Source organism: Strix uralensis, chromosome 10 (genome assembly GCF_047716275.1).
Source record: "Strix uralensis isolate ZFMK-TIS-50842 chromosome 10, bStrUra1, whole genome shotgun sequence".
Classification (NCBI taxonomy): Eukaryota; Metazoa; Chordata; class Aves; order Strigiformes; family Strigidae; genus Strix; species Strix uralensis.
The window spans coordinates 20,403,277-20,426,790 of NC_133981.1; the positions used below are offsets into that span (position 1 = coordinate 20,403,277).

General features: G+C 50.5%; 1 protein-coding gene across 2 annotated transcripts in view; it reads left to right on the plus strand.

The window, feature by feature from the left end:
- Positions 1-23,514, plus strand: part of BSN (bassoon presynaptic cytomatrix protein) — a 95,056-nt gene that overhangs the window by 44,668 nt on the left and 26,874 nt on the right. For both annotated transcript variants that reach the window (XM_074879616.1, XM_074879617.1), the window contains exon 3: positions 4,717-5,499. In XM_074879616.1, coding sequence (XP_074735717.1) covers positions 4,717-5,499 — 783 coding nt within the window. The remainder of the gene's footprint in view (positions 1-4,716; positions 5,500-23,514) is intronic.

Genomic DNA, 23,514 nt, shown 5'->3' on the forward strand with positions numbered 1-23,514 from the left:
TATTTAGCATTTTATCAAAATCTGCTGTGTGTGAGTGGTGTTAGCCACAGTGAGATGAAGACCTTACTAGAGAGATACTTCAGCAGTGGTGCATCGTCGTTGTCTCCCAGACCAGACAGGTAACTAGTCTGAAATCCATTTAGCATATTCACTATTCATATTTTATAGTGCCCCCCCTTTTTTTTTTTTGTCAGCATGTCATGCATTACAAGGTCAAAACACCTTTTGGACATCAAGGATATTGCTTCTGTGCATTACTAATATCAAATGTGCAGAGAATAAAATCAGGCTTGCTTGCCGTGACCTGTTTTTTCCTAAAACCACGTTGACTGGCGTATATGCATGCCCTTTGGTTCTCTGCTGCATTAATCCAGTGCTGTCTTTCTGTCTTGGACAGACGTCTGGCTCGCTGTCCCCTTCTGGCCATACCTGTGCCTTCTTGGGTATTCAAGCAGAAGACTCTTCCAGTCTTCTAAAATTTCCTCTTAAAAATGAACATCAGCACACAGCAGTTTTCTTAGTTCTCTTAGATCTCTTGGCTGCAAAATTATTCAGATCTGCCAAATTTAAATATCTTCTGGTGCTGGTAGATGTTGTTGAATGTTCTTCTCGATTGCTAATAAGTTGGAAATGCTTCATCCTCATAATGAGTGTTATCCTGCTTCTTCCCAAATGTTCAATGACAGTAATTACAGCACGTCTGCCATATCTGTCTCATTAACAGCTTTACAATCTCCACCCAGTGATGGACCCCTGTCCTTTCTAGCGTGACCTTTGTCCCTAATGTCCTTCATCAGTCCTTCCTACTGCTCCCCAAGAGACTTCTTCCTGAAGCTCCTTTGTTTTCATATTGTTTAAGCACTTCACAGCTTCTTGGTTGACGTTGGTGTGCTGAGCTCTGAAGATCTGAAGCTCTGGAAGATCTCAGCACCTTGGTGTGCTGATTTTATATTTCTAATGGTGCCCTTCGTTTTGCACAGCGACTACCTTCGCTTTTATCCCGCCTCGTTTGCCCTTCATCGAGGCATCAGCTTGGTTTCAGAGCTATCATCTACATTCCCATTTTCTTTGTATTTTTCAGTATTTCTGCCAGTCAGATTTCCTGGGGTGAAGGAGGTTAGCATGCTCTGAGCAGCTGGTCTCAGACTATTCAAGACAGCCCAGTTTTACCTCCCCTTATTTTAGGGTATAATGGTGACTTCAGCATTCCCACAAAGTGAGCTGGAACTAGAGTTTTCAATAATGTTGGGTTTTTCTCTTCTCACTGACAGGCATTTCATTCTGCTAGTTACCCAGGCTGTTAGCAGTGGTGAAGTAGTAGGATAAGTTATTCTTTTCATATTCTTGCCCCCTATTTCTCTACTGTTTTCCAAGCATCTTCCCCCTGCATGACGAGTCTGCAGGCAAGAAGTGAGAGTGTTTAGAGGGCAGCAATGCAAGCCAACTGAACAGTCCACTGTTTCATCTATTTCTGTGTCTTATTTGCCCAGTTTTCCATCAAATCAAAACTTTCAGGGTTTAGTTTAGTAAAGATTTACGCCCAGGCTTTTCCATCCTCCTTTCTTTTTCTTGGGGGAAGAATGTTTGGCAAGATGACTTGGCCCTTCCTCTTTAGTATTTTCCCTTCAGGACCCTTTAAATCATCTTTGATCTGTGTAATCCACACATTGTGTCATCAATTGCATCTGTAGAGGCCGGTCAGGCAATTTGTGATAATCCCAACTAAATTTACATTTCAAATGCTTACTCTGGGAGCGCACCGCCCCGCTATATTCCCCGCAGCTTTCTCCTGCTCCTCAGGACAGACGTTCCTCAGCAGTTGCTTACCAAGTCACGGAGTGCAATTTGATGGTTTCTATCCCATCTGAAAGCCCCCTGGCTTTTTTCTGTCTTGGTCGCATAGGTCAGGTTTATTGTGGAAAGTGAGAAAGCTCCAATGATCACTGTGTTCCCCAGCCCCTGAGCTTGTCCATGAGCCATATGCAGCTTGCATGGCTGTGGGACCCGGGGATGGCACCTCCTGGTGCCCAGGGAGCAGCTCTTCTGCACAAGCCTTGGCCAGGGACAAAGCAGGCACTGTGCGTGGTGCGGGCAGGGGGTGAACCAGCAAAGCTGGAGCTGTGAGCTGTTCAGTATTCACCAGCAGCGCTTGCTTCTCATTAAAGCTGGCAGACAGTTGAGAGCAATCAATTGAATTCCCTCAATATTTTGTTTGATTGTTTGGAAGTTTATGCAGGAGAGAGGCAAAGTATTTTTCCTATTCCAGAAAATAAGCTCAATCTTGTGCCAGGCTACAATAAATACAGACTATACAAAACCAGGAGTTTGGAGCATGTCCTTTGCTGTGTACCTTGTGGTCATGGTCCCTTAAAATCAATATGCAAACAGCACTGGTGGCAGGTCTGGGAAGATCTCTTCCCCCAGCTTTCACCTCACCTCGAGGGTCTTAAAGTGTGAGACAGGAGATTATGCGGAGAGGGAAGACTTGTATTTCTCAAATACTGGGGAACTTTGCGGGGAGAGAAAACCTGAATAGAAAGGATTGGTTCTCCCTTAATTTGAGCTGATGGGGATGGCGGGCAAAGCTGACAGGATTTTGGGAGATGCTCTCCTGAAATAGAATAGTGGGAAGAAATTCCAGGGGGTGTGAAAGCAAAAATAACGTGAGGAATTCTGTATGTCAGAAGAGAGACAGCAAGACCATAAGAAATTATAAAAACTAAAGCAATATTTTCAGGAACTAAATATAATGTGGCCCATTTGGAGCAACAACGATATAACACAAAATTGCTGGGCAAAAATTGAGGCTGTTTTTCACTCGGCTCTGAGTGAAATACCCAAGCAGAGGCTGGTGAGGATAGTGGCGTGGGAGCTCCGCAAAGCACAGTGAAGGCTGAGAAGAGCACAGAGCTGGCATGCAACCAGGCTTGTAAGGTGATGGGAAGAGTTTTGGGGACTAAGGCAATGCAGAGCTTTCTGCAACCTGCTGAGCCAGCCAGGTGCTGGGTGGAGAGTGGAAGGGGCATAGTGAGCATGTGGAGGTTTGTTCATGCACCCCCCTTTAATTTTAATCCATGTTTCTTAGTTGATCTGAATTTTCTCTATTTTAAAAGAGTTTATTATTTGAAGGCCAGGCTTTATGAGAGTCTTCCTGGGGAGGGGACCTGTAAAGAGGGGCTCAGGGCATATCTGCCTCCCCTCTCAGGGACTTGCCATCCTGTTCCATCACAGGACCTGCTGAAACACCCGACTGCATCTCTGTGGGCAGCTTCTGTGAGCAGAAAAATGTTAAAATGTTGCTGTGGTTGGAGTGTAGGGGGGAAAACCCTATGGCCAAGTTATGAATCAGTTGTGCAGCACCCGTGCCTCCAACTGCAGGACCAAAAGGCCACACAGACCTCAAGACATTGGGCTGAGTGAGGTGATGGGGCAGTTAATATCTCTGCAGTGGGGATTAAGCCGAGCCTTAGAGGTGCTCCTTAACACTGGGATGAGGAGGCTGCTCCTGAAACAAAAGGCAGGAAAATCCATGTCTCATGCAGTGCATGCAGCCCCAGGAGAGCGCAGGGTCTGGGACCTGTTGGGTGCTGCGCCTGCAGCGGCCCATGCCGGGCTCTGAGTTCTCTTGTCCTGGAAGCTGCTCTGATTTTTGGGAATGCCCTGGTCCTTTTTGTCACCTTAGTTGCTTGTCTCAGAGAAATCATTTGCAGGCAGACCCGGTTGTCCTGCTGACTGTGCTATATATTAATATTTGCACAGCCGCTGAGCATCCTGGGGATTCCTCGTATGGGAAAGCTCACAGCTTTCATACAGCCTCTTTAATTAACTTAATTCAGACATTAGCGTGTCACAGGGAACGTCTCTCGGGGGGAAGTCTTTCATTTATCACCACTTAGCAAGGGAGCATTATATTTTTCATTTGCATCCAAAAGTTCATCGTGAGGAGAGTGAAAATTAACCATTTACTCCCCAGCCAGTGCTTTGCCTGCCCAGCAGCACAGATGCATCATGTGAGGAGAACCCCCTCCCTGCTGTCCCTTATGCGCTGCAGTCCCCAATTTTGGGGTGGAATATCACAACCATTGCATCGATTCCAGAAAATCCATCTCTGATGGCCCCGGGGAAGCATCAGGCATGTCACGGCAGCTTTTCCTCCGGGAGGTGCCTGGTGGCAGCAGGCAGTGTGCTGGTGCTGGGGAGCATTGCAGTTGTACACATGCATTATAGTGGCATTCCTCTGTAGAGCTGTGCTGGACCTCCTGCCAGCCCTCTGCTCTGAGGGGCCCTGGTTGTTTTCCGTGCTAGCTCTGGTCGCCAAGCAGGAGGAAAAAATACAGGCTTTAGGGAGGTGGAGAGGCCGGGGGCCCTCGGAAAGGCCCCTCTCTGCTGGGAGAGGCACAAAATGTGCTGCCTGCAGGCAGAGCCTCGTGGCTAGCAGGAGCTTTACAGCAGAAGCCTTGGAAGCAAACCAACGCTAATTAAAGCTTGCTTTTGCACTGGCGTGTTGTGCCATGGGTACCTGTGACAGATGGGGTCTGTTCACCCTGACTGCGAGATGCTTTTCATGAAGAATGTGGTACCAAAATGTTTTTCAGGGTCTGGTGGCTTGTTCCTGTAGTTACATAGGGTTTGTTTAGGGGAACCTAAGGGTGCGCTGGGGCTGCCTGTGAGTGGCTGTAGTTTGCTCACTGCCTGTGTCTTCTCCTTGTCTTACAGGTGAAGGAATGGTTGTGCTTGAACTGCCAGATGCAGCGGGCACTGGGGATGGACATGACCACTGCTCCTCGCTCCAAGAGCCAGCAGCAGCTGCACTCTCCTTCGCCGTCCCCCTCCCACTCCCCGGCCAAGCACCCACCGGCCCCAGGTGCAGATAAATCCCCACCGGCCACCCGCACCCTGCCGTCCGAGCCCCCCAAACCTCACCCCACGACACCGCAGAAGGAACCGCACAGCCAAGGCCAGCCAAAACCTCAGGAGGCGGCCAGGTCCTCCCCGCAGCATCAGCAAGCCAAGCCTTCCCCCTCTGAGCAGAGAAAGATGACAGGAGATGCTGGGGCGAAGCCTGCTGCCCCGGCCCCTGGGGCTGGAGCACAAGAGCAGCCCCAGGAGGGGCTCACAGGGAAACTCTTTGGCTTTGGGGCGTCCCTCCTGACCCAGGCGAGCACGCTCATGTCCGTCCAGCCAGAGGCTCCCACTCCGAGCCAGCCGTCTCCTGGCAAAGTGCCTCCAAAAATCGTCTTCAGTGATGCCAGCAAAGAAGCTGGTCCCAAAGCCCCTGGGGCACAGGGCCGGGCTGGTGCTGCACCAGGCGTGAAGCCGGGCAAGCCGGAGCAGGGCGTCAAGCCAAAGGAAGTGCCGAAAGCAAGGGTCTTGTGCCCCCTCTGCAAGGCAGAGATCAACGTGGGCTCCGGTGAGCCCCCCAACTACAACACCTGCACAACCTGCCGGCAGCAGGTCTGCAACATGTGTGGCTTCAACCCCACGCCTCACCTGGTAGAGGTAAGGGGGCTGGCAGGGGTGGGCGCCTTCTGATCCGAGGGTCAGTCCTCTCTCCTCACTTAAAATGGAGACAAGATAGTGCTTTTCCCTTCAAAGGTTTAAAAAAAGCCTTTAAGAAGCTGTTGAAACCAAGTCCCTACTAGGAGAAGCCTGAAGGCTGGAGGCCATGGTCCTCCACCTCTTAACAAAGACATGGATTTCATATGAGTACACTGATTTCATGCTGGTTTCATGCAAGGGGTGACTGTTGTTCAGGGCACCCCCAGCAGTGTCCACTGCTCCCCAAAGGTGTCCAAGGGCTAGGGAATAGAAGCAGGTCATGCAGGTGCTGGAGTCACCAACAAGTATCGTCCTCCTGGTGCCTTGGATGGACACCTTGGCCAGGCTTGGGATGAGGCTAGTGAAGGACGTTCTGCAGCTCCTGTGTCCTCACATGGTGAGGGTGCAAGGAAAATGGTAGGGGTGGGAAAGTGGCAGGACCTCAGCAAGAGGATTTCAAACCAGCTGAGGGCATGCAATGGCCCGTTGGAGCTTGCTGCCCTCTCCAGATAGCAGAGTTCCTGCTCCGTTGTGCCTGGGTGCAGAGCAAGGGAATGGGCTGAGCACAGGATGGATGTGGAGACATCCACAATGCTGTTTGGGTGTGAATTGGCTGGGTGTCTTGCAGCCTGCTGAGATGGAGTGTAAGGAGAGAAGGGAGGTTGAGGTGGTCTGAAGTTCACCCAGTCTCACCAACTGTAGTTGAGGAGATAGCTAGGGAGAGAAATATTCCAGACCCTTGGAGAAGGCCTCTCTTGAAGTCTAGACCTTCACCCCCTCCTCTACAGCTGATTTGAGACCCTTACAAGGGGAGGTCCAGGGCTTTCTTCTGGAAGTGCTGTGTCTCACAGCCAGTAAGACACAAAATGATATCATCAGCACATGGAAAAGTTAATGGGAACTTTAAATGACTAGAAGTAAGATTGCTAATCCTGGCTTCGTTCCATGGCAGATAATTACATTTTATATCCCTAGCTCCTCCCTGCAGTTTCAATTACACCCAGTAATTCTCTCCTCTTCCTGAAGCTGCTGCTGTTCATGGTCACGTTCATGGTGGAGGAGAGCCACTCTGCTGGCGCGGTGCTCGGCGTGCATGCGGAGGTGTAAACCTGTTAGATAGCTGCCTCCTGGTACATAATGCTATTTTCAATGGAAATGCTCTGCTTGTTGCTCCTACCACTGCTTCCTTCCTACCCTGAGCGCTTGGGTGAGAAAAGAAGGTGTCCAGGTTGTTTAGTCCCTTGGGTAGGGCTGAAGCCCCATATTGGTGTGCCCTTGGGCAAGAATGTGTTTCCAGGCTTCAGAAAGCTCATGGGTTGGTGAAATGGCTTTAATGTGCTCCCCGTGGCCTTGGACTGTTAAATAATTAATTAGAGAATTAATTTGGGGTTGGGTTGTACCCGATAACGTGGTGTGCTCTGCAGGTACCACGGAAAGGTGACCTCTCCCCAGTGCTTGTCTCCAGGGTCACCAGCTGACACCTGGGATTAAATTTCAGATTTTGAAGGCTGGGCTCTGTCTTGGCTCCCTCAGCTTTGAGTAAACACCTTCAGACACCCTTGGCCAACTCACCCTTGCACGTATGCCAGTCTTAGGGTTTCTTACTGCTGCTCATCACTGTGCCTTCACACAGAGTGAAGACCCACAGCGAAGTCCCACCTGGGTTTTGTGATGCCTTGGGTTTTGTTTCCCTTTACACAGAATCATTATCTGGCTCGGAACGGATGAGTTGATTTATGGGATTTATTGTTTTAAGAGTTGAGGAAGAAATGCAGCACTTGAGCTGTGAATGTTCTTAACAAAAACGTTCTGAGGAAAGGAAAACATTGCAAGATCTGTTAACGCAGTCGGATTTTAGTTTTGCTTGATCTTCTGAGGAAATTGGTCTGTGGTCTGATCCTCTTTTTGCCTGCAGCTCACATGAGCTTGTCCCAAGCCCCGAGATTCAGGCAAATACCAGAACGCACTCTTTGAAGTAGCGAGGCTTGATCCATTAATTGCTTTATGAATTAGGACCTTGACTGTAAGCTGCCCTTGGAAGTTGTGTGAAGACTAATAAGGAGATTTGAGCCCTGGTCTGGTATGTGCAGAGGAGTGTGAGCTGCAGGTGAGACGGGCAGCACACTCTGCGTGTACCACTGGAGCCTGGGCAAAGCCTTTGCCCCCGGCTTCAAGCGGCGTGAGTCACAGGGAGGGAGAGGACTTGGGCCACAGTGGCCTGGGTTTTGGAGGAAGGATGGAGTTTTGCAGCAAAACAGTTCTGAAAGAATGCATTTTCTGCAAATAAAGTTGCAAGCAGTCGACTGCTCTCCCCGTATTGGTTTGGGCTGTCGCAGCTTGATGGGAAGCACCAGTCAAACCAAAACTGGTATTTGTTGGGGGGCTGGATGACCCCAGTAGTACGATGGGAGCCAGAGGGCATGCTGGCAGCACTGCTTCCCTGGGAACCCTGGCTTCTTGGTGGCATCATGCATAATGCTGAGGGTGGAGAGCATCCTAACACCTACTAACCCTAGTGTTTTAGCATGTGCTGACTTCCAAATTCATCATGGCTGTTGAGGAATAGTCCCTGCAAGTGGCTGAGGTGGATCTTGGAGGGAAGATGTGGCCAAAGCAGATCTTTGGGAAGGAGTCGGGGAGGTATGGAGAAGCTGCATCCTTCTGCAGGGAGGGTGGGACACCATGAGATGTACTAGCCTGCTGGTGGAGGTGAGACCGTGTTAGGCTGTTGCACATTGCTGGAAGCAGACCTCCTGCTGCACGTCTGTGTGTGTTTCTGCCGTGTGCATGGGTGACCAGCAGGACGTGACAGGTCCCAACTAGCTGGACACACAGTCAGTATCAGGAGGAGCAACTGGTCAAACCTCTGGGCCACTCTCAGCAGCAGCGGGGGTTACAGGAGGTGTTGCTGTCTGATGATCACGGTTATGAAATGGGGAGAAGAAAATTGAGAGCGAAATGCAGAAAGCAGGGAAGGCTTTTGCCCCTATTTGCAGCCCCCTGAAACTTCTGATTTCCCTGGAAAGATGTGTTATTATTTACCCATGGTATTTTCATCCCCATCCCACTCCTGATCTAAAGATGGAGTTAGAGGCTCTGGGTCCCTGCCGTCCCCTCCCACCCTCTGCAGCCACCTGGGGACATATCCAAGGAGCTGCCTCCTCCCTAGCACTTCATTCAGCCAAGTGCACTCAAACCTATCAAAAGGGAAGAAAATACTAAAAGTGTTCTTTTTCTGTGGACTCACTGGCTGAGTTGCGTAGGTGCCAAGCCACCAAAAGAAAAGTGTGACTTGCGCTTCCCTCATTGTCTTTGCACTGCCGTGGGCTGAGTGTTCATGTAGTCCGGTCCAGGTGAAGGTTGCTTCAAGAGCATCCCACCTGTAAGCAGTAGTGCCTCCAAGCCCAGAGCTCCCACAAGATCCACCATCAAGGCTTGGCTTTCCTTTGGCCCTGGGTCTTGGCGGGCATGGTCAGAAGGTGATGGTGAGGACTTGAAGACTAGGGCACTTGAAGAGTTCAGGTACAAGCATGGCATTTTGGCAGCACATCCCAGAAGTATGTGGGTTGTGGTGACCCATGACTCTGGAAGCTGTGGATGACCAGCAGAAAGAGGAAGCCCAAAAGTGTGCCTGACCTCCACTTCTTTTGCTTGCTTGCCATGATACGTGTTATGCAGCTTTAAATAAGTTGTTTATGTGAATTACCAGAAGTACAGGTGCCTGGAGCTTCCTCCCACCTCATCACACCTCCTCCAGGAGCTGGCTCCTGGGAACAGCACCATGAGCTGTTCCCACCAAGTCAGAGTTGGCACTTTGGGGCTCTCCCAAATTCCCTACAGCTTCAGCCTGGTGACATGCAGGCAGGAAAGAGGTTTCTGTTGCAGGAAGAGCAAGTGCTGGGCTGTTTCACTGGGGATTTCAGAAATCACACCAGTTTATGGCAGTCTGCTGTGAGAGTAAGTGATCTGGCAAGAGCTGACTTGCAGCGTGATTGCCCTGTGCTTGCACAATGCTCTCCTGGTAACCCTGATTGACCCCAATTGACTCCAGAGGTTTTGTATTAAGGAACGAATGAACTATGCATGTTGTGTTACTAAATGAGCGTGGCAGGATGCCCCTTTGCCTAATTAACCAGCCTGAAACAGGAGCGGTGACAAGTTTCATTGAAGAACGCTGCTGATCCCTGGGTGCCAGGCCATGACCTCCAGCGGGTGCCTTACCCTCAGGAGGGTCCTCTGACTGATTTGTGGTACTCACCATACCACATCCAGATCCTAAAATTGCATTTGTTTTCTTGCTTTCCCCACGCATTATAGAAACCATCCTTCTCTTTATAACACTTGTGTTGTCATCGGCGTGCTGCTGCATCTCTCTGTCTGGTCTCACTAGTCAGTGCTGTTAGGTTCCTTATTGTATGCATATATAATATGTTATATGCATATCACATGAGTTATCCTGGATGCAATATGGCAAGTCAGCAAAATGCAGGAGCGGCGTTCACTTGAGTCCTTCGTGGGACATGTTCCCCTTCTGCTGCTCCCCTTGTACCTGCAGCCAGGTACAAACAAGCCTGTTCAGACTGATTTCTTGCAAAGAGCTTGTGAATCACCGCATCAAGTATTTTCTGGAAAGCCCTGGGCTTCTCTTTCCATCATGCTCCAAGAACTCCTGCTGGGCAAAATTGGGCCTGGAGCAGAACAGCTCCTCAGGGTACGATGCTGCACTGCTCGGGTTCGCGATGCTGACGCTAAGGAAGGGGCTGAGCCTGTCCTACTTGCAGAAGCAACTGTGGTGGCTCCTGTGCTTGGTTGCAGGAAGGAACGGCTGTGAAAAAGGGAGTTCAATTAGATGGAAAAAACCCTGTGAGATCAGGCTTTGTGAAGAACACGGTGTCGCTGCTGGCAACAAGAGGATGGGTTAGAGAAGTGGGGCTGAGGAAAGGTTTTGTGACGGAATTATTTTGATGTCAGCACATAGATTTCATAGGGAAAAAGTGATCAGAGAGGAGCATTGGGCTCCAGCCTCGCCTGCCCTCGCTGCAGGTGGGAGCTGGCAGCCACGAGGCCATGTTTGACCCTGGTGTGCCATGCCTCCCTGTCCCCTTCCCGAGGGTCCGTGCTCTTGCTGGGAATGTAATTAGCCAGTAGCTTCTGGCCAAAGAGGATTAGCTGGGTTAAGAGAGTGCCTCCAGCTCAGTGCTGTCCCAGGTGGAAATCTGAGCCCTGGTCTGGCATCAGGGGCCATGTATGGCTCCTGGAATGCCCCGCCACCTCCTTCCAGGGGGAAAAGCAGGATGTAGGTGCCTTAAGAAACACCTGCCTCCTGCCCTCTGGAGTGCAGGCAGTGCCTGTGTTGGGGATCCAGCAGCTTGCTGCCCCAGAGAGCCCTGTGTCCTTCCTCTGTGTGATGCTTGAAACCCTTCCCAAAGAGCATGTGGTCATGGGGCGGGCAGGTGACGAGCAGGGACAGGCACTTAAAGTTTGCAGGTATCATTTTTTCCGTAGGAATCTGGGTCCTATTATTCCTACCATGCTCAGAGGGCTGAAGGGTACAGACAGATACACTCTGCGGCCCCTGATGTAGCAGGGAGCAGCTGTTGCCAGTCACCCCTTTGAGGCTGTTTTCCCTGGAATCGGGCATCCTGCGATGACAGCTTGGCAGGGTCCCCAGGGCTCATCGGGATGCTGAGACGGCCAGGTCCCTGCTCCAGGTACAGGAGGAGTAGTGAGATGCCACGCTGAAGGGTGGGCAAGGGGTTAAACCCCGGAGTTCCGTGCAAGAGGAAGAGGTAGCCAGAGATGCAGGCCATAGAGTGCAGCAATTGCCAAGTTTCTCCTGAATTTTTGTGTAGAAATCATGATTTTTAAGAAGTACCCCAGCCCCAAGGGTATAAATATTCAGGTCAGTCACATAAACTTAAGTCAAATGGAGAGCGCAGCGTATGACAGAGCAAGATGAAGTCGGCTTTGCCAGCGTGAGCCCTCAAATCCCTTTACGGATTGGTAATTAACTGCTTGCTGTGACTCAGGAGTTTTTTGTGCTGCTTAACCCGCTGTAATTAAGCCAGCTCCTGCTGCTGGGCTGGGCAGTGCCGCGCTCCCCGCTGGCTCCTCCTGCAACCACGGGGGGCTGAAGTGGGGCTGGGGGTCAGCGGTGATGTGTAACCCAGCAGAATAGTCCGAGTTGAGTGGAGTCCCATCAGGTGGGTGAGGCACACCGTGCACCCGTGTCCCACCCAGGTGACTTGCGTCGCTGTGGCAGCCCCTCTGGACCCCGCTGCTGTTTTTCTGCAGAACCCCATTAGGTGTTACCTCCGTGTCTGCTGCAGACCCTTGTCTTCTGCTGGTCATGTCTTTGGGGGGTTCTAGGACTACTCCAAATGCTGGGCTTTGCCTTGCTGAGCCTGCTCTCAGCTTCTGGCCACTTAGAAAATTATCTTAAGAACTGCTGTTCCTTTCTTTAATCAGAAAAAAACCCCAGAGCTCCAGATTCTTTTCCTCCTTTAGATGCAATTATATTATGAACGGACAAATGTTGGCCGTATGTGAACCCTGCTGATTAATGCTTTGGAGGAAGCTGCTGCCCGCGCCTGCAGATTGTTTTCAATGGTTCATAAAACCAAACTATATATTCAGAGGGGTGACAGTGGCTGAGCGAGGTAAGGGATTTCTGCCTTCCTCGCTTCTAAATGAAGATGTATTTGAAGTGAATGATGCTTCCCTTATGCCAGGCTGGCTTTCCAGAGCATATTTGCTGTGCCCTAGGACTTGGAGCCGCTGCCTATCGTATTGCTGTGCTCCTGGGCTAGCAAGCTGCCTGGGCCGGCAGTGCCAACGTGTTCTCCTGAGCTGTCTTGCCGGGAAGGCCAGAGGGTATGTCAAGAGCAAAGCCTGAGTGCTCACCATGGAGCAGACAGTGCAAAGATTTGGGCTTAAATCAGGGAGCCCTTTGGCTTTTGGTGTGTCAGTATTGCTGCTGTGGGCCAGCCCGTGGTGCTGGATGGCAGGTGGGTATGAGGGCAGACGTCATACCTGAGTCTCCACCGTAGATGTCCTCCTCAAGAGCCCGTAAGAGAACAGGAGCCACCACCTCGCTGCGGGCTGGGTGCCTGCCCACACCACTGCATCAGTCCTACAGCCCCCATGTGCCAGCTGCTGCCCAGTCTGCTCCCAACAACCAGCTGGGATGAACAACACCCACGGGCCAATATTCTCCAAGAGGGTGCTGCAGGCAAATCTGCAAGACCCAACATTTTGCCATGAATTGTAGCAGCATTGCTCACTGCCATTACCACTGCTCGTTGCTCTTGCAGAAGGTAGTGAGCAGTGGGAGGGGGGCACAAGGTGGTGCCTGCAAGCCCTGGGGAAACCAGGGGGCTGCTCTGGCTCCGCTGAGCTGGGCCAGCAACGGGAGCCTACGGAAGGAAGGCTCTGCCAGTTCTGCTGCAGTTCAGGCTGGGAATGCGAAGGACAACTGCCCCATTAGACAGCAGCATGGATTTAGTTCTGCTGTAATTGATGGTGAAACTTCATCTCTCCAGTATTGATCATGCTGTTTCCTAGGAAGCACCAAAGAATAGTTTAGGGAAACACTTTTTGCCCGTATAACGTGGATAGGTCTTCATGCCAGCTCCTGTCACCTGCTAAGCTTTGCTTTTTCCAGCATTTATTTCGGTAGGTGTTACAAATCTGCTTCGAAGGGGTGATGGTATTCTGTCCATGAAACTTTTGTGGAACAGACTCATCCTTCAGAAACCTGCCCGAGCTGTCCTCGAGTAGACAGAGGGGACTGCGACCTTGCAGCAGGGACGTGCAGACAGACATACAGGGCTATCGCTGCAAGAGGATTTGATATTCTCACGAGTTGGGTGTCATGAATTTTAAAATTCACCAGCCTGGGAAGGGCCTGAGTAACTTTCCATCTCCTGACTGACGTTTCACAGTTCAGAGCTGCTCTGGGAAATACTGAGATAAGATCAATAACTGCCCTAACACGCCTTGTTAGGGACTTTCTTGACCTTGAGAAGCTTTGAAAAGTGTTACTGTTGTACACATGAAAGGTTGGAGGCAGCAAAAATAGGCAAAGTAGAAGCACAGAGAGGAAGCAGGACAAGCTAAAGCTGCCATAGTGTTTTATGGATATCAGAAAGGGTTTTATAAATAAATGCTGGAGAGAAAAAAAAAAAAAACAGCACACCAACAACCCAGTTCATTCAGGTGTACCTGGTTCTAGCACAGGATTTTTCTGCCTTTGCTCTTCAAGTGAGACCCGGCAGCTGTGCTGGTGGGGCAGCTGTGGAGCCCTGTGCCTCAAGAAGCCCCATGTGCCTCTGCTGATTTGAGCAGTGTCACTGATGTCCACTGCAGGACCAACCCAAGAGATGCCCTTGTAACTCGTCAGATGAGCCCCTCTTGCAGGGAGTTGATGCAGACCTCAATGGACACCTTGTTCAGGCACACAGCTGGGATGGGGGCAAAGCGAGAGGTTCCCATGGCATCTTCCTAAAGGTATGCCAGATGCAGTAAAGAGCCTGAGATGCTGGAGGAAAGCAGGGGAGGAGAAGTGTGACATTACAGGGGAGGTGTAGGGGCTCTCAGCAGGAGGGTGACATCCTGGATCTTTGCTCTTGCTCCTGCTGCGTCTTGTATTGAATGATTAGTGGATAAAGAACCTCAGGATCAATCCCCAGCACAGTAACCAGCACCCATCATTGTAGGTTATCACCCTCTCTGCCGTGGGAGAGATGGTGGTGAGAGCAGAGTGGGCTGGGGATGCTTGGTGGCCTCCAAACATGCTACATAGGATTACAGACTACTGCTTTAGGGGCGGTGTCACTTGGATCATGTCTGTGATGCTCAGCTTGGTGGGATGACTTGTTGGGGGCTGGTAGGATGTGGTAGGACAGGCCAGGGCACTGACTCTTGAATCCAGGCTGCTCCATGGGTGCGTGGGCTCCTGTGTCATGAGATCTCTTCCCCTGCCCACAGCAGGGGCTGCTGGTGGAGATGTAGAACATCTGCCTGTGGCAGACACTGTTCTTATGAAGACAAGAAGTCTGTGAAGGGGGTCAGGTTGGAGGGGACCTTTGGAGCAGCATGCTCTGAGCAGCACGGTGGGGACTGACAGTGGAGTCACGCCATCCCAGTGCCAGCCACAGACAGCAAGGACGGTAGGACCATGTAAATCAGAGCCTTGGTCTGAAGGTGTGGTGGGCAGAGAGAGAAACAGCTCTTTTTGTTGGAGATGGTGAGGGGATTTGGCTGTTCAGCTCCTTTTTCCGTCCCCTGGGAGCAGGCACAGATTATTCTGATGTGCTCGCAAGCCATTATACAACCTGGAGCTTTCTTTTTTTTTTTTTCTTATAACATGCCATGTTAGTACTTTATTTGGGAACATGTTGGGACACTTAATCGAGCATTTAATTGGCTTTGTAACACTGACTTAGTGAGTGGGTTGAGGGGGAGGCAGCTTCAGGGCTGGGCTGCAATGGAGATGGTTTTCCAGCTGTGATGGGAGCTTCTCAGACTGACTTTGTTGGTGTTGATACACCTTCCAAAGCATCACCGCTTCTCCTAGTGAACCCAGTGGCATTTTGCAGTCATCTCCTACAGTCTTTAACATCTGTAAAGGTCCATGGAACAAAATTAGAGTGAGGAAAGGAGCTGCTGATGGTGAAGTGTGTGGGCATGCTGGGGAAGAAGCCAGCGGTGATGCTGATGGATTGCCAGCTGGATGTGCATGTGTTGGGGTGGGCATTGCTAGCTCAGGCCAGGCTCTTGTAGTGATTCCCTCTTTCCATGTCAAACCCTTTGTGGGTAAAGCCCAAGGTCAGGGCAAGCCCATGTGGGTGGTGCAGCCTCCTGGCACTGGAGGCACGTTGATACTGTGCTGCTGCAGTGAGCCCAAGCCTTCATCAGCCACGTGCTTGTCACTGAAGGTGGCACCCTTCTCCAAGGGCCAACAGGACCTGAAAGACATTTTTATGGTATCTACAACTCAACCACTGTGGGGTTTCACCCTGGTTTAATAATGTTTCACATACCATGTAGTTCAGCATTCAGTCCTTGCCGTGTGCTGGGGTGTCCTATTTTTCCACATGTGTTGGGGTGAGCCACGCAAGGTAAGGACTGTAAAATCCCATCTCCACAGAAGTACGGGGAGTGCTGGAGAAAACGCTGCTGGGCAAAGAAGAGAATCTAAGCAAAGAAATGGCACTATCAGCATGGTTACAAGTGAACGCTCAGGAGTCAGCCAGCAGGATGCTCCTTTCTTTCTCCATTAAATGGCCATAGGGCTTTGCAGAAGGGCTGCAGCCTGAGCCTGTCAGGGCGGTGGTACTACCAGGAGGTGCAGGATGAATAGCTGAGCCCTCGCCAGCACCATCCCTCTCCTTGAGTCTCCCTGCATCACAGCGTAAACTCTGGTCTCCACTGAAACAAGACTTTTCTCCCCGGTTGAAAGAGAAGCCTTGTATAATTAATATTGTTGGGGAATTGGGGTTCTGCACTGCCATTGTGTGCAGGACTCAGCAGAGCTCTGGTGCAATGTGCCCTGCACACGGTGATCCTCTCACCAGGCAATGTGGGCAGCAGCAAGGAGAAAACAGTGTGAACCAGACTGCTTCAGCCTTTTATTTAAAAAAATAAAACCTCACAGCATGTTAAAAGCCAAAGAGCTGAATGGACCGAGGGGTGCACCAAGTGGCTGGCTGCTTCCTCTTCCTCCTGGCCTGGTTGCTGGGCTGATGAGCTGGGGAAGGTGAATGGCACCAGCCTGCAGCAAAAATAAATGCAGAAGTGAAATAGAAAATAAAAACAGGCTCTTTCCTTGAAGCACACCGAGGCTCTGAGCTCGTGCAGGTCTCTGAATGTAGATTTTGAGCGATGTTTCATTCCTATATTATCCAGGCTGATTTTCAGTCTTGGTGGTGGACCTATTAGCGTGGCTCATGGTCACCTCACAGCCACCTTTTGAATGTTTTTTTCAGACATAAGGGTCAGGAACCACATGGTTAAATGCCTTTTTGGTTGACATTTGCCACTTAACTTGAGAGGGAAATGTTTCACAGGGACAGTTTGATTTCTGGAGATGTGAGATCCTTGCAGAAGCCGGGTGCCCATGTGGCACCTCAGGGTGGGTGTGACTGGCAAAACCCCAGACACTAGAAACTGTTGTGGTTTTAATATTTATTTATACTTATTTTCTGCTCTCCCAAAGGACCTTTTTGGGATGGCTCCCAGGGACCTGCATCCTGGTGTGCAGAGGAGTTGGGTACCAAACCTTTACAGGTGCTTTGAACCCCCGCAGGCTTCATCAGCCTCTTCATCTGCTTAAAAGCCTTCGCACGCCTGCCGTCACAGCATCCAGGTTCCTCAATCTTGTGGACCCTGGCTTCCAATGCGTGCGTTTTATTCACAGAGCAGAAGACGGAAAGACACGTCCCTGCATTTTCCACTCCCCATTCTTTTCCCAGCTTTCAGCAAACATGTTCAGTGCAGAACATCATCTCTGCCCCTGACCTTTAAATTGAAACAGCTTCGTTTTCCTACGTGTCTCTTTTTTGCTATAAAATGTGCCTAGCAGCAGCTGCTCTGTTGGGCAGACTGAAAGCCATGCTGCAGCTTCCTTGGTGCTGATACAGGATTTCTTATAAAGCCCGATGCTTCCATAGTCTCATTTTTCACGTAAGGCTGTAAACCAGCTCCTTTCCAATAATCAGAAGTGTAGGAGGGATTAGCTAGGAGGTGCAGTTATTAATGTAAGTGATTGTAATTATAAGCCGAGGCATTAACATAGATGCTCATGCTTGATCCGGCAACGATTACACTCTTTTCCATCTTTGATTTTTATCCAGTTTCTGCTCCCACGAGCAGGTGGAAAAGCTTGTCCAGAGCTTGGGCTGCTGCGTGTTGAAGTGCTTCGTGACTTGCAAGCCAGTGCCTGTCTTTGAGGCCAGGGGAGTCCCCATCTCTTCTCTTGCCTCTGCCTTTGCTACCTATTATTTCTGGCACCACGAGGACCGATGCTCAAAACGGTGGTGACATTTCTACTGTGGTGGCTGTGCCGGAGCTCAGGGAGCCCTGCCAGGAGCTGGGCTGGGTGTAGAGCTGCGTTGCTGGAGCCTGCAATGGCCTCATGGGCACGGCTGCTCCTGGCACAAGGGGCACGTCCCACCTCCCCCAGGGCTGGAATGTGACGCTGTGGGGACAGGCAGCTGCTCTTCCTTCCCACACGCTCACCCTGCCCCTGCACTGGCTTTAGCCATAAATAAATGAGGTTAACCCAGGGTACATCGGAGAAGAGTCTGATTGTGTAGGCAATATCTAGAAGCTCCGGGGGATAAAACGCTCCATCAAATATGCGATCATTCACTGAGAAAATGGGGAATTTTTGGGAAATGTCCCTTAGGAAGCTCACAAAGAGGAGGAGGGTGCTGGGGGCCGGGTTGGGGAGGGCTCCTGTGCCTCCAGAGGCTCGCCTGCTTTCTAAGGATATTGATTGCTCTAATACAAACTCTCTAAAAAATTTTCCTGTTGTGCAAACACCAGCACCAAAGAGCAGAAAATAACCACCCTGGGGACAGCTTTTGCCATTGTTTGGTTCCTCTTAGGCCTGCTAGCTGTATAATGGGCTAACATATGTACGTTTGGGTAACATTCTCCTTCGGTGTTTGGTGCATTGTGGACTGTTTGTTGGTGAAACAGCAGATTCAAGGTTTTGTTATTAAGGTTATTATCTGTTAATTATCTGTGGAGTTATTTGGCAATTTGCTAGAATAATTTTTCTGGAGTTTCTTGATTTTACCCCATTATCCTTTTCTCCCTATTTCAGCTAGATCTGGTTGTAGCTGGGAAACATCTCCATCTCCCAGCATGGGTGCAGAGGGGATGCCAGCACCTTTCTCTGTCCTGTGCCCCCCTGCACCTCTGCTTGGGGCCTCTTACCTCCAGCATCACGGGGCAATGACAGGGGATGCTGCCTGCAAGTGGCAAAAACGTGGCTGCTCTGCCACCCAGTTAATTTTAATTTAAAATCCCCCAAATTTTGAAGGTGATCCCAGCCAGGTGTAAGAAACTGGATGAGAAATGGGACTCAAAACGAAAGTTTAAAGAGGGAGTGTAGCCTCGGCTTTGCTGTACCCTCAGGAGACTGCTTTGCTTCTCTGAGCAGGAGCTGATGTGCCTGCACTCTCAGAAAAGGACATCCAAGTTTATTTATTATTTTGTACTTTGCCAAGAGTTTCTAAATATGTTGCTTGCAATGGCATCTAGAGAAGTGAGATCTTCTAGAAAGTATGCAAAATGAGCAATTATAAGTAAGCAACCCAAAGTGCTCTTCACTGCACCAAAAAGTCCTCCTTTTGGGTAGGTAAAAGATTGTTTGCAAACTAAGTGGTGGTTGTTTTATATTCCCAGTGGGATCCGAAGTCACCTGCTCTTTCAGGTGCAGTCACAGCCAAACACGGGTACTCTTCCCCTGCAAGCGCCTGCCTGCAGCGGGGAGCTGAAATTCCCGGTGAGGGCGATGCTGGGGAGCCAAGAGTAAAACAGCCCACTGCCTGTGCTTTGGGCACCCAGGGAAATAGCAGCTTGCAAAGCTCAGCCTGGGGACCCTCCTGCACTTGCAGAAGGGAATATGAAACTTATTGTTAAAAATTGCCTAACTTCTTTGTGTGGTGGAAAGAAATTTGCTGGGGGCGGGCAGAGGTGTAGCCCAGTGCTCGACTCACCGCCCAGAAGAAATGCTTTTCCCTTCTGAGGCTGTTCCTAGAGCTGATATTAAAAGCTGTTTAGGAGCTCCTGGAAACATTCCCCGACAAAGCAAATCGTTTCAGCTAATTAAGAACCTGATGCGAAAGCCCCAGGTAATACTTTGCAACTTAAACAACTTTCCAGGGCGTTTGGAAGAGAAACAATTTTAAAGGCGCAGCTGCTGGAGTTATATTTTCTGTGTTGGAGAGCAAGGCAGAGGCTGAGATCTGGGAGGATACGGCCATGGTTATTGTGGGCTCCGCTGCCCTGCCCCACAGTACTTTATCCTGCCGGTCATGGTGAACGTGAAACTGGGCGAAGGGGAGAGCAGGGAGGCTCGGGCTTCACAGCTCTTGTCAGGTCGCATGTGGATGGCGTCTGCCTTGCAAAGCCTTTGGCACCATCTCCCCGAGCATCCTCGTAGCCAGGCTGACGAGGTGTGGTTTCTGGGGTGCAAGGGGGCTGTGCTGCTGCCTGGCACTGAGCACGGGACTGCACAAACCATCTTCTCAACGTGCTGTGGAGTCCAAGCTCAGGACTACCACTGCTAGACCAGTCCCTGCATGCTGCTGTCATGGTCCCTGGCTCTGCAGGGGCTCAGAGAGGAGGAGAAACCAGGGTGCTCTGTGTTTCAGGCAGGGAAGATCCTGGTGGCAGCCCTGAGAGATGTTCAGGCTCGGCCATGCAGAAACCCACGGTGGCATCGGGGAATGGAATGGTCCCAGCTCCCCCCAGCCCTGTGAGCAGGAGGTGGTGGAGCCCAGGCACCTTCTTGCCAGGGCTGAAAGCCTCTGCAAGGGCTCCGCCTCTCTCTGCTGAAGATTATTTCAGTTCTGTTTGTGCCTCTCCGAGGCCATGCTGAGCCAACGCCAGCCGTCCCTGCCAAGCGGTATTTGGGAACCAGGGCAGGCTTCTCCCCATCTCTGCTCTGTGGCTGTAGGTCCCCCACCAGCGAACCCTTGAGCTGCCTCAGAGCTCATCCTGGCTACCACCATCAAACTGCACCAAACCCTCTGAGCAGAGCATGGGGCTTTATTTCAAAAGGCTTCTCTTCGCTTCTGCTTTGCCTCCTTATCATCCCACTGCCATCTGCTCTGCCTGCTAAAATAAGGCAGCGTGCTGTGGATGAGGTGTGCTGTGCTCAGGGAGCCCCGCGCTGCCCTGCCCAGGCTGCCCCAGCACCAGCTCGGCACGATGGCTCGGCACATGGGGACCCTCCACTGGGCATCTTCTGCCACGGGTGGTCTGGGGGACACTGGACCTGTTGGAGTGGGTCCAGAGGAGGGCCTCAAAAATGATCAAATATGCTCAGGGAGCTGGAGCACCTCCTGTATGAGGACAGGCTGAGAGAGTTGGGGGTGTTCAGCCTGGAGAAGAGAAGGCTCCGGGGAGACCTTAGAGCGGCCTCCCAGTACTTAAAGAGGCTACAGGAAAGGGGGGAGGGACTCTTTATCAGGGGGTGTAGGGATAGGACAAGGGGTAAGGGTTTTAAACTAAAAGAGGTTAGATTTAGACTAGATAGGAGGACATCTTTTACAATTTTTTATGCTGAGGGTGGTGAAACACTGGCACAGGTTGCCCAGAGAGGTGGTAGATGCCCCATCCCTGGAAACATTCCAAGTCAGGTTGAACAGGGCTCTGGGCAACCTGATGTAGCTGAAGATGCCCCTGCTCCTTGCAGGGGGGTAGGACTAGATGGCCTTTAAAGGTCCCTTCCAACCCAAACCACTCAATGATTCTAAGCTGCTGCTGAGGGTAGGGTTTGTCTCCTCTGGTCTTAGGTGTCTGCAGATCTAGTACCCAAGCTGAGCTGGCACCAGAGGCACCTCTCCACACTGATGGAGAGAGTGATACCCACAGAGGATGACTCCATGCCCTGGAGACGCTCATCTAACACCTGGGGCAGATGATTTGCTGAGACCAGCTGCCCAAATTTTAGACAGTTAGATGAAATGAACCTTAAGAGACCTTAAGTAGAGAACAGCCCAAGGCCTTCATGCCTTTCTCATCCCTCAATGCCCTGTCTCGTGCTCTCCTTGCAGAGGAGTGACCATAGGGGAATGGACACAGGACCACCTTCAGCACCTTCTTCCCTGGCATGGTGAAACATCTCAAAGGTAGATTTTCTGAGAGCCCCTTTGCACCCGACGAAGTGAATGCCCAGGACAGGATGAGACAGGAGGTGCTCGGTGCCTCGCGGCAGAAGTGGCACAGCAGAGCAAGGTCCTGCATTGCCTTTTACGTTTTTCACAACACAAAACCAAGAAGAAAGGTTGGGAAGTGGGGAGAAGATATTTTGCAGAGTTATCCTGGAGACCTCACTGCCCTGAGTTACTTGAAGCAAAGAGTACAACAAAATGCTGGAACCCGGAGGGAAGATTTGGGGAAAATGAAGACACCTTTGGGAGTGATAAGAGGGCTTTTTTAATTTAGAGATCTGCTTTGGGATCTTCAGATTGCATCTCTGAATGCTTCGCATTTTCCTGTGCCATGGCTAGAAGCCTTTGGCCCTAATTTGTGCCTTGACTGGGAGATAACTAGCAGGCAGTCTCTGATCTCTGACATGAGTTCGGTTGGTATTTTTTTGGTTAGGATATTTTTAAATGTTTGTAGCACAAAGAGTACCTGGTTCCCAAGCCTGTTGAAGCAGAAAAGCATTGATTTCAGTGGGGTTTGGTTGACTTGGAGAACAAATATTCTCAAAAAAACTCTAGTTTGGCAAAGAAATGAGGTATTGGGTTGGGAATAACGCCTGAAAACATGAATGTGGGCATAAGGATAGGACCTGTGCTGTGGGTTTGCCTGTGGCTCTGCCGGTTTGGGCTCTGTCCTAGCCAGGGCCACATCAAGGCTCTGAAGCTGGACTGCCTGGGATGAGCGTGGCCGAGTGCCAGCCCGGCTCTCCCTGGCTTCCACAGGCTTGGGCGAGGGGGCTGCGGCAGCAGATCCCGCTGGCTGCCGGGAACGAACACCCGCACCGCACCGAAAGGGCTTGCTGTCTGCAAAGGAGCTGTGAAATTCCCAGCTTTACATAATTTCCTGATTTACTCGGAGCTGTTAAGTATGACCAACAGTCATCTGTTTGCCGAGAGCAAATAGGACATCGGGAAAAGAAGCGCAAACCAGAGCTAGGCAGCAATATTTTTAACAAGTCTGGGTTTTTCTTCAGTCTGGAAGTCAGATGAGTGTTGCCAGCCTTCAGAGGAACAGGTTTCTGCAGTGGCCCTGAACTACTCTTAAAGTGGAGCTTCTTAAATTACTTAAGGGGTTTATATGAGGTGGTTCCTCCTGTGGCTTCAGGGAGCCAAGAGGTCCCACATGTCTTTGAAAACAGGGCAGCTGGGGAAGGAGATGCCTTCACTGAGCAAAGTGATTTTTAAAATTTTTTTCAAAGCAACCATTTTATATGGACTTCACCATTTCATTTTGGTTTGGCTTCTTAGCTTCATTCTTGCTGCATTTACTCTTGAGATAGAAAATCTCAGCTCTTCCATCCCAGTGCCTCTAGCCGGTTCCTACCTCCCAGCTACAGAGAGACCTGGCACCGCTGGTGGGAACATCCACCCAGGTCGGGGTCACCATCAAATCACCACCTGGCAGCTGGGGGGCTATCAGCTATTTTTAAAATAAGTTAAAGTTAAGTTAAAATAAGGGCTTATCTGAAAATAAGCTTAAGTTTTAAAATAAATTTTCAAGGTGTTGAAAATTATATTGGACCCACCAAGACATGTACCCCCTCTGTAGGCAACTTGTGGGTTCCCCAAGTGTGCCCTTACAGTCCAGTTTTTAGACATTTTGGTGGAGTCAGGAATTGCATGGGATGAGCACAGCCGGTGAGGAAAGGGAGGGAGATGCTCTCCTGATGAGGAGGGCTGGGAGGCGGACCCGAGTGGGTGGGAGACACTGGCTGTGCTGCTCCAGCTTTGCTGTGGGCAGCAGGCAAGGGGGTGGAAGAGGTTGTGCAAGGCACAAGAGTGGAAAGATGCTGATGTGTATAATTTGGGGAGTAAAATGGCTCATCCATCTCCATTGTAACAACCCGTGTTTCTAGAACGTTTCCCAGCCTTTTACTGTAATAGTTTATTGACCTGCACAGAAGCATGAAAGATTATGAGAGTTAATTTTTCAAGCTTATCACTTGATTTATTCCATGAAGGTAGTTCATTTAATTAAAATATTTCTGCTGCTGAAATCGGGACTCACAATCTTGAAGCCTGGAACAGG